Source organism: Osmerus eperlanus, chromosome 2, assembly GCF_963692335.1.
Source record: "Osmerus eperlanus chromosome 2, fOsmEpe2.1, whole genome shotgun sequence".
Lineage (NCBI taxonomy): Eukaryota > Metazoa > Chordata > Actinopteri > Osmeriformes > Osmeridae > Osmerus > Osmerus eperlanus.
This window is the reverse complement of record NC_085019.1, coordinates 3922698-3941771: the sequence shown is the minus strand read 5'-3', so window position 1 is coordinate 3941771 and position 19074 is coordinate 3922698. Positions and strand designations below refer to the sequence as shown.

General features: G+C 46.5%; 1 protein-coding gene and 1 long non-coding RNA gene across 2 annotated transcripts in view; both read right to left on the bottom strand.

Annotated features, from left to right (window-relative positions):
• LOC134007639 (uncharacterized) overlaps nucleotides 1–19074 on the bottom strand; it is a 158891-nt gene that overhangs the window by 100652 nt on the left and 39165 nt on the right. The window lies entirely within an intron of this gene.
• Nucleotides 3407–4613, bottom strand: LOC134037465 (DELTA-stichotoxin-Hcr4a-like). The gene is given in 3 exon segments (XM_062482752.1): nucleotides 3407–3550; nucleotides 3552–3799; nucleotides 3802–4613. Coding segments are annotated over 3 exon segments (420 nt in total). The 5' UTR covers nucleotides 3830–4613.

The following is a 19074-nucleotide window of genomic DNA, read 5'->3' as shown; positions in this document are numbered from 1 at the left end:
TGGCAGTGAGAAACCTAACTTATCTGGGATGTGAATTGAGAGCTTAGAGTTACTGCTCCAACCCTTATTTTCCCCAGGTTAATAACATTGCGTCGCTGAGATCGAGGCATTAGCATAAGAAGTGACTCGGGTTTGTTGTTTATGTGACGGCACATTGGCTCCCATTCGGATGAGTAGGGTCAGGAAGGTACTGAAGTCTAAGTGAGTGTTAAGAGCTGAAGAGAAGAAGGCTTCCCCATTAGCACACGCTCTTATCCAGAGCAACTTATAGTAAGTACAGGGACATTCTCCCCGAGGCAAGTAGGGTGAAGTGCCTTGCCCAAGGACACGTCATTTTGCACAGCCGGGAATCGAACTGGCAACCTTCAGATTACTAGCCTGATTCCCTAACCGCTCAGCCACCTGACTCCTACCTGTTGGATAACATCATGCTCTTCAAGGTGCATACTGTATTTACTTTTTTCCATGTATGTTTTCATAATGTAGCCTGCTACAAATAGTGAATAGTGTCTATTGGGTGATGCATAGGTGATTGCACCCCTAGCAACCCTACCACAACCAGCACCCCATCAGCCTAGCAACCCTACCACAACTAGCACCCCATCAGCCTAGCAACCCTACCACAACCAGCACCCCATCAGCCTAGCAACCCTACCACAACCAGCACCCCATCAGCCTAGCAACCCTACCACAACTAGCAGGCCCTAGCACCCAAAGCCAACCTAGCACCACTAGCAATGCTAGCACACCTAACACCCCTACATTTGCACCCCTAGCCTCCCTAACACCCCTGGAAGCCAGACATGCTTTATTTCCTGTTGGCTCTAGGAGGAGCTTTCTAATGCTTCCCTCTCGGAAAGGGTGTCTTCATCAACACTCGTTCTTGGACACTTTCTTCCTCCCACGCTGTTTCTACAGTTTTCTTTCCTGATGTGACATCTAAAGCTCCCCAGGATATGCATCCTGCACATCTATACATTACGCACAGCTGCAGTGCTCACTGTACATTCTTATTCATGAAATGGATCACTTCTCCCAGGTTCAATCAATAAGTGAGACCGACCGTACATAAGTAAGTAAGTGACAAAAAAAGAAAGCTGAATTTGTTATTTATCCAGAGACTACAGGCCAAGCGTTTAGTGTGTTGTGTTAAGCTTTGCACCCTCTCTCCCCCTCTCTGGTGAGTCATCCTTTCATTCTTCATTTGTAAAGAAGCCAGTTTAAAGCCGGATGCGACAGAGACAAACAGAGAACCTTCCATACAGGAGATGGAATATTTCTGCCAGGATTTATAAACAAACTCAACTCTGATCTTAAGCAGATTTGCTTGAAGGTAATACATTGCGATTCCGACACATGTCAGCAACAAAACGCCTGTTGAATCATGCATGCAGACTGTCAAGTGAAGAATCGGCAACGCACATATTGCAGTGGATGAACTGATTTTGACACATAGTGTAGAAAGCTTGGGGGTTCTTCTCAGAGAGGCATGGCCTGCTGGGCCATGGAGTAAACTAACTTGTCCCACAGCTTCACCTTCATGATGGCCCCGCCCATGGGAGACATAGGGGCCTTCACCTCCAGGTACTTCCCCACAAAGTTGATCCCTGAGCCACTGACTTCCTCCCTGACAAAACCCTTCTGGTTCTTCTTATAGTTGGAGTCAGGTGGCTGAGCGGTTAGGGAATTGGGCTAGTAATCTGAAGGTTGCCAGTTCGATTCCCAGCCGTGCCAAATGACGTTGTGTCCTTGGGCAAGGCACTTCACCCTACTTGCCTCGGGGGGAATGTCCCTGTACTTACTGTAAGTCGCTCTGGATAAGAGTGTCTGCTAAATGACTAAATGTAAATGTAAATGTAGTACATCTCTTTGTAAAGAGTCTCGTCACAGTCACGACCCTTGTCAAAGATGCCCACGGCAAACCCATTCTTGTACAGGTTGTAGTCCGAGGGCACAGAGAACATGATGGCTATGGTCCCCATGCAGTCGTTACGTGACCTCTCTAAAAGGTCATAGGTCAGAACACCAACACTGCCTGTTGCCGTGGTGCTGGATTTACTGAAAGTGCAGACCTCACTCTTCATTTAGTCATTTTTTTTTAGCAGACGCTCTTATCCAGAGCGACTCAGGGGGCGCATTGGGCTGAGGGGGGCTGTAGGTGTCCCCACTCTCAAGGAATACCCCGTACGAGAAACACACATCCACACACGACAACGAACTGTTAAAGCATGTCATAGCAGTTTACTCAGTAGTTTGTGGGACGGGCTCTGGTAGAGCTCACTTGGGGTTGATTAGACAGTAGTTGTTGGCGAGGTTGGTGATCTCCATGGTGACGCTCCTCCTGCTGTTTACGTTAGTTGCCACGGCCTCTGCGGACTCCTTTTTCCACTAACAACACCTTATTTCACTCCTTTTACTTCCTAATCACCCATTTGCAATTAGCATGAACAACCACGGACACACACAAGCATGCACACACACACACACACACACAGCTAGCATAGAACCTGTGAAAAGATCATTTCAAGCCACTTCTAAACATTTGCAGGCGGCATGTTCTCAGCACCAGATTACTTATGTGTGGTCCACAACTACATTCACTTGTCAAAATATTATCCACCCAGAGGAATGAGTATAGTCTAAGTAGGCTCAATGTACAGGTGTATGTTCCAACCTCCAGAGAGACACTGTCTCTTACCTGTAGAAGATCTCAAACTGTCTGCGCTCCACGAGCAAGAGAAGAGAACTTTGTCAGAAGGAGGTTTAAGTGATTCTTAAGATCAAGATTTGGAATATTTCCACCTCTATGTGCACACCCACACCAACCCCACCAACCGACACACCAGCTTCTCACACACACATCCACGTGGCAACACTTTCACCCGTTTATTTGGGCTCTGATTAAAAGCCTACTACATGTCGGATGGCATTGTCTGCTCCTTTGGGAAAGATAACCCACCCCTAACTGTGTGTTAGCTGACAGAGCTGAACAATAGACCCCTAGTGGATCTAGGCCTGTTACGTAAGGAGCAGCCACACGCAGGTATAGTCTGTACGAAGAGAATGTGTCTGTCTCTATGACTGGCTTAGGAAGGTAAGAGGCTCTGTATTTCACTCCAATAGCATCGTGCTACAGAAATACTGAGTAAGCTCAATTTCTTGCAGTCGGCGCCCTCCAAAAAATCGAAGTTTGCCCAAATAAGACGAGACCAAGGAATTTGTGTAAATGTATCTTTATTCAGGAAAGAGAAAGACAAAGTAATTCAAACACAATAAGATAAGCAAGCTGTGTATAAAACAGCAGCACATATCTCAATCTAGAATGATTGGAAAACAACATAATTACCCAAATGATTTGTATTCATGTATTCATCAAAATCAAGTAGATTTACTGATTGATAAAGATCTATCGGCCCATTCTATCATAGAGCTCCACCTTAACAATAGCCTTGCCCACGTTGGACATGGTGGCCCTCAGATCAACCTGGGCGGCCTTACACTCTATTCCTGACCCACGGGCCTCGGCGCGGGGAAACTTTCTGAAGTCATTAGTCAGAGTACATGCGCTTGTACAGGTTTTTGTCACAGGCACAGGCTACCTCGAACACGCCCACACCGAACCGGTTCTTGTACAGGTTGTAGTCTAATGGCACAGAGAACATGACGGCCACATGCTCGGAGAACGTTCCGGTCCTCACGTGGAGGAGGTCATAGGTCAGCAGGCCCACCGCCCCTGTGGCGGTGTTGTCGTCCTTGGTGAAGGAGCAAACCTCGGTCTTGGTGGTGCGCACAGAGGGCTGGGGGGATGGAAGCAGTAGCGACTGGCCATGTATACCCTGGGGAGGACAGGATAGCAATGGCACAGTTTAATGCTTCTCTCTCGGACTGGAAGCCTGCATGCCTAGATTTATTTCTCAAGACAGAGTATAGGTCAAAAATACACTTGACAACTTTTATAAAAAGTCTTGTTTTTCTCTCTTTTTTTTTTTGTTGTACTTTTCCAGCCTTCCTGCTGAAACAGTCTGAGCTGATGGATGGGGTGTGACTGCACGGGTACTGTTGTGGACTTGAAAGAAACACAGGGTGAACTTGCATGCAGCGTGCAATGAGCCGGTGTACGTCACCTCGTGATGGATAGAAGGATACGCTCAGCTAAGTGATGTCTCACATGGAACCACCCATCCACGAAAACTCAGATGTGCAAAAGTTACTCGGAGAAACGCAGGAGCGAGAAGAATAGAAATAGCAACCGGTGTTCGTGTTCTTTTGTCGAAATAATACCCAAATCAAGGGTTGGTTTTGTGACGTACTTTGGGTTGACGAGACAGATGCTGCTGCTGTTGGTGATCTCGATGGTGCCGTTCCTGTCCGTGGAGAGGCTTGCTGACACTCGGCTGTCGCTGACATCTTCCCTGCGGGATAGAAGGTGGATTAGACTTGGGGACATCTCTTAGAATGCCTTCTCAAACGGTACAGGGTGAAGTCCTCTTGTTCTGATACTGTCACTGTACATGACAACAGGCTACATATCAGTCCGCTTCGGGTTCGAGTCAGACGTATGTGTGTGTGTGGAATGAAAAGCCAGTGCTGTGCAGTAGGAGGGAGCTTCACTCGTAAACACAATCTGTCTTTAAAAAAAGCTATCATCAAATCAATAGGACAATAATAATGACTTATCAGCATAATCAGGGAGTCAGGTGGCTGAGCGGTGAGGGAATCGGGCCAGTTCGATTCCCGGTCATGCCAAATGATGTTGTGTCCTTGGGCAAGGCATTTCACCCTACTTGCCTCGGGGGAATGTCCCTGTACTTACTGTAAGTCGCTCTGGATAAGAGCGTCTGCTAAATGACTAAATGTAAATGTTATGTAATTATGGACAAGATCTAAAACATCCATCGAGCTCTATTAATTAATCCTGGTATCTTCACACCGAAGATGAGGAGCTATTTGTATCTAAACAAGTTCATACCGGCAAACACTGATGACACAAGTTATTCAAGCATCCGTCTATGAAAAAGCTTTTACTTTACTACAAAGATATTAACAAACACAAGACAAGTGAACTACTTTCATGGCATAGTAAATAGAATGATATTCACCCCCCTAGTTTGTGAGCTCTTCAATCAAAGCAGGACGTGAGATCATGTTCCTTGAGATCCTGATGGGTAACGGACAAGGGAGAGGTGGATGGAGGTGGATGGAGGTGGAGGGAGGTGCCTCAGTTGGCACACCTCCCTTCCAGTTCAAACACATCCTTCCCACATTCTGGCACAGGACCGATGAGTGACAGGTGAACTGTGGAGTCAGAAAAGAGAATGTGGATTTATGAAATTACTAGTTATATTTATTTATTAGGGTGTGGAGTTGAAAATATTGGATTCCGTTGTGAATTTTGATGTCATATATTGAGTGTCAGGCACCAAACAGATGCCCAGATGGGGTCACACATGGTGCTAAGTCTAGTTGCATCGCATATTATTAAATCGGATCATGTGGGAAGATCTCAAGTCTCAGTTGGCCACAAAGAAATCCCTGACTCCTGCGCACACGTGAAATAGTACAGGGTTCAGGACTTTCATTTTCTACACCCATTCTACATTCCGGTTTTGTCCGTATGTCCACATGTTCGTGTTTTCTTAGTCACTGTGAAGTTGTTTCTGTTTCAATGTGTAGATGTTGCAATGAAGATCTTGTTTCTAAACAGAGATCACAAGTCAGCTTCCTGAAAGATAAATGATCATGTTTTTCATGCTACCGGAAAACTGTTCTGAGTGCTGTTCTGACCTCTGGTTTACTGGGTAGGCAGAGTTACAGCTGGCCTCTTCCCCCTTTAGACTGACATGACCAGACTCCTATTCTCTGCATCCATCATGGCAGACGGCAATGCATCTATGAAATAAGCAATACATTTCTCAACTCTTGAGATAGCTATTCTGTTGAGCCCTAAATACCAGCTGCTGAGGTCAATATGGGTCTGAAACAGGAAACACAGTTAACAGAGTTGAGTGGATGGCCAAATTATATAAAAGATTTAAACAGTCTGATCAGAGAGCCAAAATCTTTGCCAGCAGAGTCAGACAATGTTTCAATCTCGTATGTGCAGGAACGGCTGAACAACACACACTGTGCATCCACAGCATCACCACAGAAGCACTGCCGCAGTAACACATGAAAGAACATTTCACGTCTGAGCTGGATGGCATGTCTGTGGAGGGAAACACAGTTTATGGTTGCAAGTCTCGTATGATGTACTTTCTTGGTCAGAAAGGTTGACCTGTGTGTGTATGTGTGTACTAACAAGATTCTTACGTCACAGCAGGCACTTACCAGAGAAACGGTGAAGGTGAATATCCAGGATATTTTCAGGTTTTGAGCTTGATGAGTGTTGTCAGGGGAACCACAACACATGTTCTGTTGAGAGCATACTGTGAGTATTTCTTTATGACTTTGTAAGATGTGCTGATCACTCCACATCACCATCAAACATTTACATTTACATTTTGACATTTAGCAGATGCTTTTATCCAAAGCGACTGTTCAACGTTTCTCCCCAAGCTGTCACCAGGTGGCGCCAAACATGCATTTACTATTTTTAGTTTGGCGTATTGTACCTCTCTTATTGACCACAAAAGTAATATACCAGATCTAACTATATGTGGAAAATATATCATATTTTTTCAAACAGTTTCTTAAAAGATGAAGACACACTGGCATTACATTTACAAAATGACTGGAACATTTGATGGATGTGTCTTCATAATGATTGCTTTACATTTAGCAGACACTGTTATCCAAAGTGACTTACAGTAAATACAGGGACATTCCCCGAGGCAAGTAGGGTGAAGTGTCTTGCCCAAGAACACAACATCATTTTGCACGTCCGGGAATCGAACCAGCGACCTTCTGAATACTAGCCCGATTCTCTAACCGCTCAGCCACCTGACTCCCTTTGAAGTGATAAAAAGGGTGGGGTGGCATAAAGAGTGGACATATATATCAAAAACGTCCACCCTAAGTAAACAATGATTACAATCTAATTCTTTATGATAAAAAAATGAAAGGACAGGATGAAGATATAGGTGTTTACTGACCAATCATGATTCTTTGTGTTGTTGCTGGTTTTACACTTCAGTTAATCTAACTCCATTAATAATTGCAATTACCTAGATAGTTCATTTAAGGCAAATGTGGGTCTGTTTTTTCAGTACATTTTTTTAATATTTATTAAAAAAAATATATAAAACATGCAGTGGCTCTGTATCAATTTCATCATTTTAACTTGCTCTGGAAGCTCCACTCAGCTGTGTCATGCCTAACCTTCTAGTATATGCGACTAATAGATTTGAAGGCTCTGTTCTATTGTGATCCAATGATTGGATGCAAATTCACATTCCCTTTTTATCACCTGGTTTTACCATTACCAGTTTTACCATTGCGGCTACACTATGAATGGGAGATTTAGATGAATCCCTCGAGCCATCAGAGTGGTCTCCAAAGGTAAAGGTTCTCAAACGTAGGCTAATGGGTGAGGGAGGCGTCGGGGATTATGCAAACTTCACAGTGTGATTAATTTTGGTCTGAAATATAAGATATCTTATATGCGAAGATGCTGTGCGGGGAGAGGAGCGCTGATTGATTGCCGCAGGGGGCGCAAGGTTCCGCATGTTCACTTTTTGATGAATAGGCTGTCAGGCCCAGCGGAAAAAAACCAAATATGGTGCCGTAAATGAATGTTTAAGCGATTATGCTATAAGTGTAAATATTAAAAGTCCATTATGGAAGATTACATGTGGTACCACATTGAGGGTTGCAGGAAGATGAGGACAGTTGAGAAATAGGGCCTAGGTAGCTGGATAACAAGTCCATGGCACCAACCCCACCCCTCTCCTGATTGTGTGTGTGTGTGTGTGTGTGTGAACGAGAAAGAGAGAGAGCGTGCCAACACGTGTCAGTCTTCTCAAGACGGTGATAAGATAGTGGGGCTTAAAAATTGACAGGGCATGCCAGTGCATCTTGCTTCTCAAATTACAAGGTGATAAAAAGCCTTCACAGTGGTGCACTTGAGGTGAGAGTGTGAATAAATGCCTGGTCTAAAGATGATCTGTGCTCGGCGCGGATTAATTCCCCCTCCGAAGAAAAATCAATAGCACGATGTGCAATAGGAATACATTTGTGTCACAGCCAGGGGACAAGTGGAGGAAACACAGCCCACAGTTGAGAAAACACACATCAAAACAACTAAAGGAGACCCACTCTGGAAAAGGCCCAGCATGTAATGAGGCACCAACAGCCGACCCTCTTCCTCTGTCTCTCGCTTTATTTTTTCACTCTCACGCTCTCACTGTCCCTTTGTTGTGCATACATCCAAAGACACACACACACATGCAGACGCACACATATACTCACACTACGCTCAGTGTGAGGATTTCGCCATTTTCTCTAACAGTTGTAGTCAAGGTTTGAAACGTATGCATGTTATTAGTCAAAGTATGCTAATTTATTCAACATTCACTGTTTTCAGGGAAACATATTCCATCCGATTATTTTGGCGGACATCCTAAATGATGACCCCCCCCCACACACCCCCCCACCCCCCATTTTAGCAAATGCTTCTTTTCAATTAGGGACAGACCTTTCAACTTGACTATTAACTGTACCAAAAACCTATTTGAATACACACACACACACACACACACACATTCAAGCACATGATCACACATAAAAACATAAACATTGTTACTCCAGATCCTGGCGCACAAACAAATAAATTAGTTTCTAACAAAGATATTCCCTTTGTTAACTATTGATGTTGTCCCAGAGACTATTTACAGTAGCCATCTCCCACTCTCTCTCTCTCTCTCTCTCTCTCTCTCTCTCTCTCTCTCTCTCTCTCTCTCTCTCCCTCTCCTCAGAACTTCAATCTTGGTCTACCCTTTCATTTGAGTGTAATCAGAAGCAAACTTGACAAAAATCTTTGCCATGCAGGACTATACCCTCTTCCTCAAAGACCAACGATAAACATCCGTTTTTGCAATATAGATAGCAGAACAACACACCCCACCCTCCAGCCCATCTCTCTGCATAGGCCTGTTCCATTGGCTGTTACCCCAACCCATGCTCTCTTACTGCATCATCCAACCTTCGGTCAGTTAGCATGTCTGTCTGCCTGCCTGTCTGTCTGTCTGTCTGTCTGTCTGTCCTGAACCTCAGGCACGCCTTCCCTCTTCCCTCACCCTCTCGCTCACTGCAGGTCTCTCCCTCTCCTCCCCTCTCAGCCCTCCCTCCTGCTGTAGAAGAAATATAATCCCATTGATCCCAAATCCAATGAGAGGCATGGCTCTGTAAACAGACTGGAGCTCAATAGGAGGCGTCCAGCCCTCCAGGGAACGTGCGCTGCCAGGGGAGTGGTGTGAAGAGGCGGCCGTGGCGGGGGCGAGAGGGGGTGGGGGGTTGGGGGGGGTGGGGGAGGGGGCTGAGGGTGGATGGACATGGGTTACAATGCGGAGCATGAGAGTGGCTTGCCGTCATTCATCAGTTTTATTGCTTTCTTGTCTTGTTGCTTGCTGCCACCACCTCTCACCTAGCCCGGCTAACCCTAACCCCCCCGTCCCCTCACCTAGCCCGGCTAACCCTAACCCCCCCGTCCTCTCACCTAGCCCGGCTAACCCTAACCCCCCCATCCCCTCACATAGCCCGGCTAACCCTAACCCCCCCGTCCCCTCACCTAGCCCGGCTAACCCTAACCCCGCCGTCCCCTCACCTAGCCCGGCTAACCCTAACCCCCCCGTCCCCTCACCTAGCCCGGCTAACCCCACGCCCCCCCGTCCCCCACTGCGCTGTGTTCGATCCCTCGGTGCTCCACCTGTGCAATGAAGCGTCCGTGGCTGAGGGTGAGCAGATGAAAGGTGTGACATTTTGCCTCCGACTGCCGATGAATCCAGAGCGACGGAGCGGATGGACGGGTCCAGTCTTGAATATGGATTTCTCTTTCACCACGCGCTCCCACACCACACTACTCCTCCGCTTCCTTCTCCCTCCCTGACCCTGTCTCCTCTCCCTCTCCATAAAGTGATGGACGCTTGCTTTTAACAGAGGGCAACCTGCGTCTTGGCCTCAGCCTAAATCATGACTTGACAGTTTAAAAGGGCACAGTGCAATGGATGGCTTTTTACTCTGTTTCCATGGATATTTTCGCCCTCTCAATGAACCAAGTTATTTTTTCCGTGTTTCGGACTGAATGTATGTGTGTGTGTGTTATTGTGTGTGAGCGAGGGCATCTGGGTGTGTATAGTTTCCTCTCTGTGCTGCCTCCGTGTCAGTGTCGAGGTTAGCTGTCACTGAGTGAGTGAGATACAATGCTGCTGTGATGGAGGGATGAGATGGAGGGACAGAGGAGCATCGAGGGGCACGAGCACAGGTACAGTGTGTTGGATGTCGAACCTCCGCACCCTCAGACAGCATGCTGTCTATCCCACCTGAGGTCATCTCCTGTTTGAACTTTCAACCCCACATGCAAGCAGGTGCCACAGGGGAACGACATCATGCGATAATAGCTAGCTTTGATCAGTCCATTGATTTCCCTTGCAGGGAGAGCATTCAGAGAATCCATGTCTACATGTCTTCAAACTCAAAACGACGTTCACTTCACTCACACAGAGTTCATTGATTTATTATCATTGAAAATGATTGACAATTGATTCATTTCGGCACTGGTGGGGAAATCTGTCTGCCCACCAGACTTGAAATAATTCCCTTTAGGGTACCTCAGCCTCCTTCACAGCCACAGGCTGCAGGCTCTGAGCTGCCCGCTCAGGTTGTTATAATAGGTATTCTAGAAAAATTATAGTAATTAGAGTATCAATCAACACAATGTATAATTTGGATATAAATGATAGGCCCTCATTCATTTGAAAGTAATATTCTGCACTCATAAAACTGTTTTTCTGGTATAATCACTTCGAATTATCTGGAAATGCTATCATTAATATTTCTGTTTTGGTCAGCTTGGGACACAGCCAGTGTTTCATACAGAGGACGAGGTTGAAGACTGCATCGTGCAGCAGCACAAGCACAGAAACCTTCACCTATTGATCGCAGAAATTGGGTGTGCTTACACAGTTACCGCACAATCCAGCCAAGTGTTGAATTGAAGACGATTATGGGTATGTCAGAAGGGGGGATGCAGTGTACACAGACAGCTGTAGCTCCACCTCCCAAACTACATAGTACCTGCCTAGCCAGAGCTATAGCAACAACATTGCAGTTACTTTGAATCTGATTTTTCACAGTGGTTCCCAGTGACAGAAGTTTGACGATAGAAGACATTTACTGGTAGTACAGTACATACCTGAGTTACTACACTATGTCATTGAACCTGGCTTCACATTGGGCTCCTTGAGACCACAGAAGAAGACGCCCTGACAGCCGCTGCAAAGTACCTGCTAAGGGTTCCAGACAAGATACAATCTATGGGAGGAAGTTTTCCATGAATCATATATTGTTATCGTATATCTCTACATTGATTATCTTCCATCTCAGCCTCTGTGAATTTAGGCTGTTGTGATCTCTCCACGGTTACATGGGCTTCTTTTCACAAAAGTCACATGGTGACCTCATTTGTTGTATGGACCTGCCAAATTAGTCAATTATTCAATTATTCCACCTACCATTGGTCCCACCAACCCTCCGGATTATTTGTGTTATAAAAGCACAACATTATTTTAATTTGGTCTGGGACGGTACCCTAAAGCAGTTTGTGATTCCAGAATTCCTGCCTATGTTTTGCAAATGCCGGAAGTTTCATTCATACAGAATACGCTTCACTCTTTGGATTTTTAAACATCCAGCGACACCCCACCATGACAATGAATCCATTAGAGGAATTCAATGAATATTGTAGCCCAGGTGCTAAAACATCTCTGGAGCTTTATGCCAGTCGTGCCTATTGAGTTGTGGAGTGCCTCTACGAGCACCCAAACAATAAAACAACCTTCATAAAAAAATGTGGGCATGCTTCATTACAGAAATTCTACTCTCTTATGTTTTGTCTGCACTCCGTTCGGTGTGAAGAGGGCCAAGGAGAACCAAATGAGTAGGTAGAAACAGAGAGCTGAATTTGGCACAAATCGTGACTCAGAGTCCACAGGCGCCTCTCTCCATATCAGCCCAGCAGGAATGTCAAGCATCCTCCAAACAGGCAGCATTCTCAGAAAACAAGCCCCTTTCTGTCATCCCTCAGACAATGGAGGATCTGGAAACCTTGCTCTAATGTGGGAATATTCTCTGTACATACCGCATCCACTTTATTTGAAATCCTCTTTCAAGCGACCTTTTGGAGAGTGGGTCTGTTCTGACAATGGTCCGGATACTTGGTCATGACACTCGCTCTTCCTAATGTAGGATGACGTAGAGGGACCATGGTAAACAGATGCTGGATTACATAAGCACATGACAGCGTATTTTCTTTGTTGGCTTGGTGATTCACACGGGACGAGACATCCGTCAGACAACAGGCCCAATCAGGAGCATTGATCCTCTTCCAGTCCCAATCACCAATAATCAGCATGCTCTTTAGCTCTGAGGAGACCAGACTATTGATCCTAACACACTTGCTTTTCTCTACAAGCATTTGTTTCCATTAGACGCACTGTACAGCCGGTTAGATCATTTTGCAGTTATGAAGTCAGGGTTGTTTTGTCGTTCGTTTTATACAATGTAGCTAACAAAAATTGTTTGCCTGGATTTTGTCAATAAATGAGTAATCAAAGTAAGAGAAACTTCAGCTTTTGTAGTTTACACATTCATTCAGTATGATGTCCAGTTTCTATTCTCTAGATAGATAACCGTTTCTTCGGAGGATCTTGTCTGAAGATATTTTCCTAGATTATAGTTTTTTGGCCTTTATTAATAAGACAGTTGGAGAGAGAGAAGAAAGCCGGGAGAAAGACAAGAGGGAATACATGCAGGAAATGGCCTGATACGAATTCAAACCCAGAACCAGGGGCGTTGTTAAACATAAAACTCTACTGGGGCATAGGCCCCTATTCATATCCCTTTTTTCCTTTCAAGTTTCCTGCACACAACGCACTACTAGGCTATAGAAGCTCCCCTTGCTTAACTCACTATACAACAGTTCAGGGATGCAAGTTTGATATCAGCTTTGGCAGGGACATCAATAGTTAATACGAGCACGCACATTCTTTTGAGCTTCATGTAATATTGTTTTTATGTTTTAGTCAAAAAAAGATGATCGGTAGCCGGTAGGCCTAGCATTTAGAAACTTTCTTTAGTTTTGTAATGTTTTCTTAGCCTACCTCAATTCTGACTTGTGTGCCGAGTCCGACACCTGGACTTCTGTGTGCGTGCTGTAGTGGCTATTTGGCACACAGAAGAGCGCGCTGACATGGAATTCTGCGTGCATCGGTTTGTGTTTTCGGTTAAACTGCTTTGATTTTAGAAGCGTTGATTGGGATACTGCGTTTATTTTTTCCGGGATTATCAATCTAAATGAATGCACTGACTAATAAAAGTAAATTGTTAAAACTCAAACTATAGATTTGACTGGGGCACAGCAGATTTATACTGGGGCACATGCCCCAGTATAAAGGGTCTAACGATGCCCCTGCCCACAACCCTGCATTAGCCTTCATGGTATGCCTGCTTCCCCAGTAAGCTAACAGGGAGCCCCTCCTTGATCTTATTTTGCCACTCAGAAAAATGGTGGTCAGAACTGGTAGGTTTGAGACAGGGCTGTCAAGAGACACACAACAACCAGGATTTGTTATTAGTTATGGGTCAACTGAGGGTAATGGTAGGTGTCTGGATCTATCTGCACACAATGGCAGTCGGTTGACCTGAGCAAAGTCACATTCAGACTGGCGAAGGGGACGAATGTCTGTCAGAGACGAGCAGAAAGAGCTTTGCGACGAAACACTGTTGCAACACGCTTTCTAGACAGAAATGAACAACAGTTCGTAGCTGAATATGGTAAATACATACAAATGAAAAGGACATGTACATCCCACATGCCGAGCTGGTGTCTGTCTTGAGTGAGAAACATCCGGAAGAGCCTTTTCTCTATTGTTTTAAGGGTACTGCTGGAGGCTGGAAAATAAGAAATCCATTTTTGTTACTCACCCATTTGTTTATCTGACTGTCTTCTCTTTTGAACAAGGCTTCTCTATTTCCCTTAAAACCTCCCTGGTGTAACTAAAAGACAGGCTGTGGACAGAATCATTACCTAATTGTTTTGCTCATTCTCGAGGAATCGTGATGTGTGTGTGTTTGATTGTGTGTGTGTGTGTGTGTGTTTGATTGTGTGTGTGTGTATGTTCGTGTGTGTCTTGGGCTGTTTGAGTTGTTTTGCCAGGAAGACGGAACCAGGGGAGTAATCAGACATTGATGAAGAGACATCCACAGGAACTTCCAGCTCCGCACTGGCACCCTGTATATGGCAGACCTTCAAAACACCTGAAGTGAGAGCCAGAAGAAGGACAGAGGGGTGAGGGCTGGTTCACTGAGCAACACTGGAGAGGGAAGGGACAGGAATGGGTGCTGGCGGCATCAGGAACCCAAATACATAATCGACACCAACACAAAGCCGGAGATCCATAGAGAACCATTTCAAGCAGAAGAGAAGACCCACCTACTCACGTCAGATCTTGATAGACCCCATGACTCCCCGTGAGTGTGTCAGAGAGTGAATCGGTGGGCTAGTGTCCTCTCCTCTTCAGTGAGTGGGCTACCAGGGGAGAGCTCTACTGGTGGGATTGAGGACGCAGATTGGGCTGGGCAGGGAGATGGTGCTGTCTCTTTCTGGGTTGTCTTCAGCTGTCAACCTTCAACAGGACACCTGGATGCAGCGCCTTCCCGCCTATTCAAGACTAATAGGCAATCCATCCATCCCCTCTATCTCCTGCTCCATGATGGGCAGCTAATTAATCACAATTGTGGGAGCGTTTTTTTTCTTTTCTTTTTATCTTCTGACCCCATTTTGGGGTCCAGTGGTTGCTTGGATAGATCGAAATTACAGTACTCTTAGACAAAAACATACAGTGCCTTCTTATATTCGAGGGAGGTGCACGGGCATGACAGCATTCACTTGTACACTAGCATCACAGCCATCCCGATACACAATAATAACACATCCACTCTGTGTGTTTGTGTGTGTGAGACAGAGACAGAGAGAGAGAGAGAGAGAGAGAGAGAGAGAGAGAGAGAGAGAGAGAGAGAGAGAGAGAGAGAGAGAGAGAGAGAGAGAGAGAGAGAGAGAGAGAGAGAGAGAGAGAGAGAATAGTGGGTCTGTGTGTGTCTGTGTGTGTGTGTGTTTGTGTGCTTCTGCAGAGATAATGATGTTTTGGTCATTGAAGCAGTGTCACTCAGGTGTTATTTTCTGCAAAAGCCTGACCCAGGAATCGATAGTCGGACGTTTGTGATTAAATGGAAGTGACAGAGGACAGAGAGAGAGAGAGAGATAGAGAGAGAGAGGGGGGAGACAGAGAGGAGGGGAGGAGAGGGGAGAGGAAGAGAAAAAGAAGGATGGGCAGATGGAATTATCTCTCCAAGTCTGTTAGCTTTTGAAACCGCAATGTTGCAATGTCGTCCCGTAGCAATGCTCCAGGGGCCCAAGAGAAATAAGTAAACCTCACATATAAAGTTTCCTCTCCAGCTTCTTATTGCAGGAGCACCCCAGTGCCTCTCCTTGACAGACCTATGATTCATTTCCTCTGCCCCTGAGAGACGGGAAATGAATAGAAAGCTTGGATACTGTCAGGCGCTAAATGGAAGCGGAGCTCGCTTCTCCGCCTCGCCGAGACGAACCTCCGGGCAGGAGTGATGACGGACGCCGAGCTCTTCAGTCCCACTGCACGGCTCCTCGCTCACAGGGCTGGGTGTGCAGCTTGACAAGCCGCTGAGGTGCTTGAAATTCATACAATAGCCCTGTGATCAGTCTCCCATATCACATAGGACCTGGGAAGTTGGACCAACTACACTCAGTGGTGTCACTCACACAGTCACTCACACCCATGTTTCCAGTTCTGGACTTATGGGAATAGACACACACATGCGCACCCCCACAAAGTTAACTCGGGTTGTTAGCTTTAGAAACTGCAATATAGCGGCGTTGTTGGAAAGAAATGCGTTGAAATGCGTTGAAATGCCTCCATACGTTGATTGTTGGGTGCTTCTTGAGGAATAGGAAGACAATACAAAGGATTGTCAAGATATATAGAGTGAAGGGGTGACTCGTTTTCTGAGCCTTGGGGGAGTCTGACTCAACAGACTGAGGAGATGAGAAAAATGGAGAACCCTGGAGTGGAGTCGAGGATGTGAATGTATTCCAAGATGAGACCAAGCAACAGTTCGGCTTCTCCTCAGGATGTGTGTATGGACGCACAGCCTGGACTTTGGGTTATTGATGATGTGATCTTAACATATTTTTCCAGGACCCCCAATAATGTCTCTTTATATTTGTATCAGATGTGTTACAATCTATTATGGTAAATAACGTCAGTAGAGATTCACTTCATGGTTCATGATAAGGACAAGAGACCATCTAAAAAATGACTACTAAGTTTGTTGTTCCGTGTTGGGCTGAAACCATGAACGTTCATCTGGCTGTTTCTCCACATGGTGTCTCCAGGTGGCCAGTTCCTCTGCGTGTCATATGGTGTTGGTCTTGGCCCATTTTTGTCAGAGGAAGCATCCAGCTGGGGGTTGGATCCCCACAGAACCGCACAGTCCCTGCAGGGAGTAGGGGGAATGACCGGTCAACTGAGACAACAGCTCCTCTGACAGCTTCCTCTCATTTCCTGTTATGGTTGTCTCCAGTTTCCCAACTCAGAGTTCTGCAACACTTTTTAACCATCTTCCTTACAGACAATAAATTGTTTTTTTTGCTGTAATGTCTCAATTTTTGTGATGTGAGCCAACTTCAAAGCTTTTTTTTCTTTCCATTTTACCGTGGCACGTCGTGTTTTTGTGGTGGCTCAAGGCTGCAAAACGAATATCTCCTTTCATGTAAACCATAAGCCATTCACACCCTGTTCCCTCAGCTTTGACAAAAGCCAGTGTGTGTGTGTGTGTGTGTGTGTGTGCTGCTCTGTGAACATTGGAGAGCACACAAGAGAACACCCAGGCCCAGCTGCAGGATCCAAGCCATGTCTGCACACAAAGGCCCAGGCTGTGAACTATTCAGACCAGCTAAATGTTTGCTGATTGTGATGAAAACGGAGGGCTGGCAAGACAGGAAAAAGGTTGACTGCTATATTGAAATGTCGGATTGTCTGGTTTGGAAACGGGCGACAGTAGTGATTCAGTGGGTAAAAAGGTTTTGTGTCCCACCGTTGTCCAAGACAATGGTCTGGGAGATGGACACCATAGAGAGAGAGGCTACAGGGGAATAGATGCGGCAGGCATGACAAAGGTTTGCGTAATGATGTCCCTCTCAATTACTAACCTCTGTCACCCCTGTGTACCACCATCCTGAACAAAGAGTGGGGGGTTCGACGGCCCCCACCACAGGTCTGCAGTGAGAGAGAAGGAGGACTGGACAGCAGGAGGAAGGATTGAATCCAAGGCGTTGCTTCGTTGGCACTTGACAAAGGGCTGTACCACTGGCTGAGGATTTTATGAGGGGAAGAATGTCGGCCTTAGCAATGTATGCTTTACCTGTCTGTTTGCATGCTTTATATTAAAATGTTTTTGTTTTTTTACAGTCCTCATCTGAGAGTGTGTGTGTGTGTGTGTGTGTGTGTGTGTGTGTGTGTGTGTGTGTGTGTGTGTTGCGTGTTTGTGGATAGAGAGTGTGCCAGCCTGCCGCTGGGTCTGGTACCAGATTAGGGAACCTTTGTGCTGGGATGCTGAATTAAACATTGCATGTGTGCCAGTTAATCTGTGCCACTTCAGACGTTCCAAGAGCGTGTAATTAGTCACGCGGAGCAGTTCCCTCTCTGGGCTGACACCCTGTGCACATACAAGCCCGGCGCGGATGAGAACACATGTGGACACAACGTCCTGCCCAGAGGAAGGACAAGGAGGGGCAGCGCGAGTCTCACAGCTTGTACGCAGGCCAACAAGACTTCTCCCACGGCCTGTCAGACCAAGGCCTGTTCACCGGACCCTCACTCGCCTTCTAAACGGGATTGGAAGTTTGAAGAGGAGACGCACGGAGACCACCACGGGTGGCGTTGGTGCAGACACAACGCCTTCAAGTAACTGAGTGTGAGGTGCGTCATAGCTGTTCCCTGTGCTGCCGGGATAATGAAGGAGCGAGACCCTTGTGTGCTGGAGTCGGTGGAGTCAGCGCCCCCCTCAGAGACGGGCCATATGGCCCAACCAAGAGAGCTGGATGGAGAAGAGGGGGTTCATTCCGATCCCCATGCCGATTCCTCGTTATAGAGGTATAATTAGCAGAAGACGACGGAATCGTGCTTTGTGTGTCACCCTCATCTTGACTTTGGGTGTGAGACAGATGGTGCAAATTAATGATAACGTTGGGGGGGGGGGGGTGGGTGGTGTGGGTGGGGGGGAACCGACAGCAAATCTAACAACAGCAACACACGAAAACACACGTAGCGTCGCGAGCGACGCTCCTTCATCACCGGGGTGCCTGCGACACCTCTGTGGATACGCGACATCGACCAACTTTCATGCCACCGGTTTGACTCCCAGGTCCCGGTGTCTGTCAGCTTGTAACCTTTTACTCAGCTCTCTCCTCGGTTTCAACTTTATTGCCTGAGCGAGCGGAGTGGATGAGTGTGTGCTCGGGGTGAGGCGGCGTGGGAGGAGGCGGGGGGGGGGGGGAGTCAAGGGGAGCGGCAGATGCCAGGTCTCCTCCGAGGCGACGGGCGGGCGGGCGAGGCGGACGATGGAGGCGGACGAGCAGCGGAGCATGGGGGGCTAACTGTAAATATAGCGCAGCACTGAAACTCCCTTCAGAACCTCGACAGGCGATTCCATTAAATACCCATGTAGTTCCCGGCTCCTGGCTTTATTGCGCCGTTGCTCCGGGAGGGAGAGCCCAGGAGGCTCTTCAACATTATTAGTAGCTCACAGTACATAATCCCAGGGCTG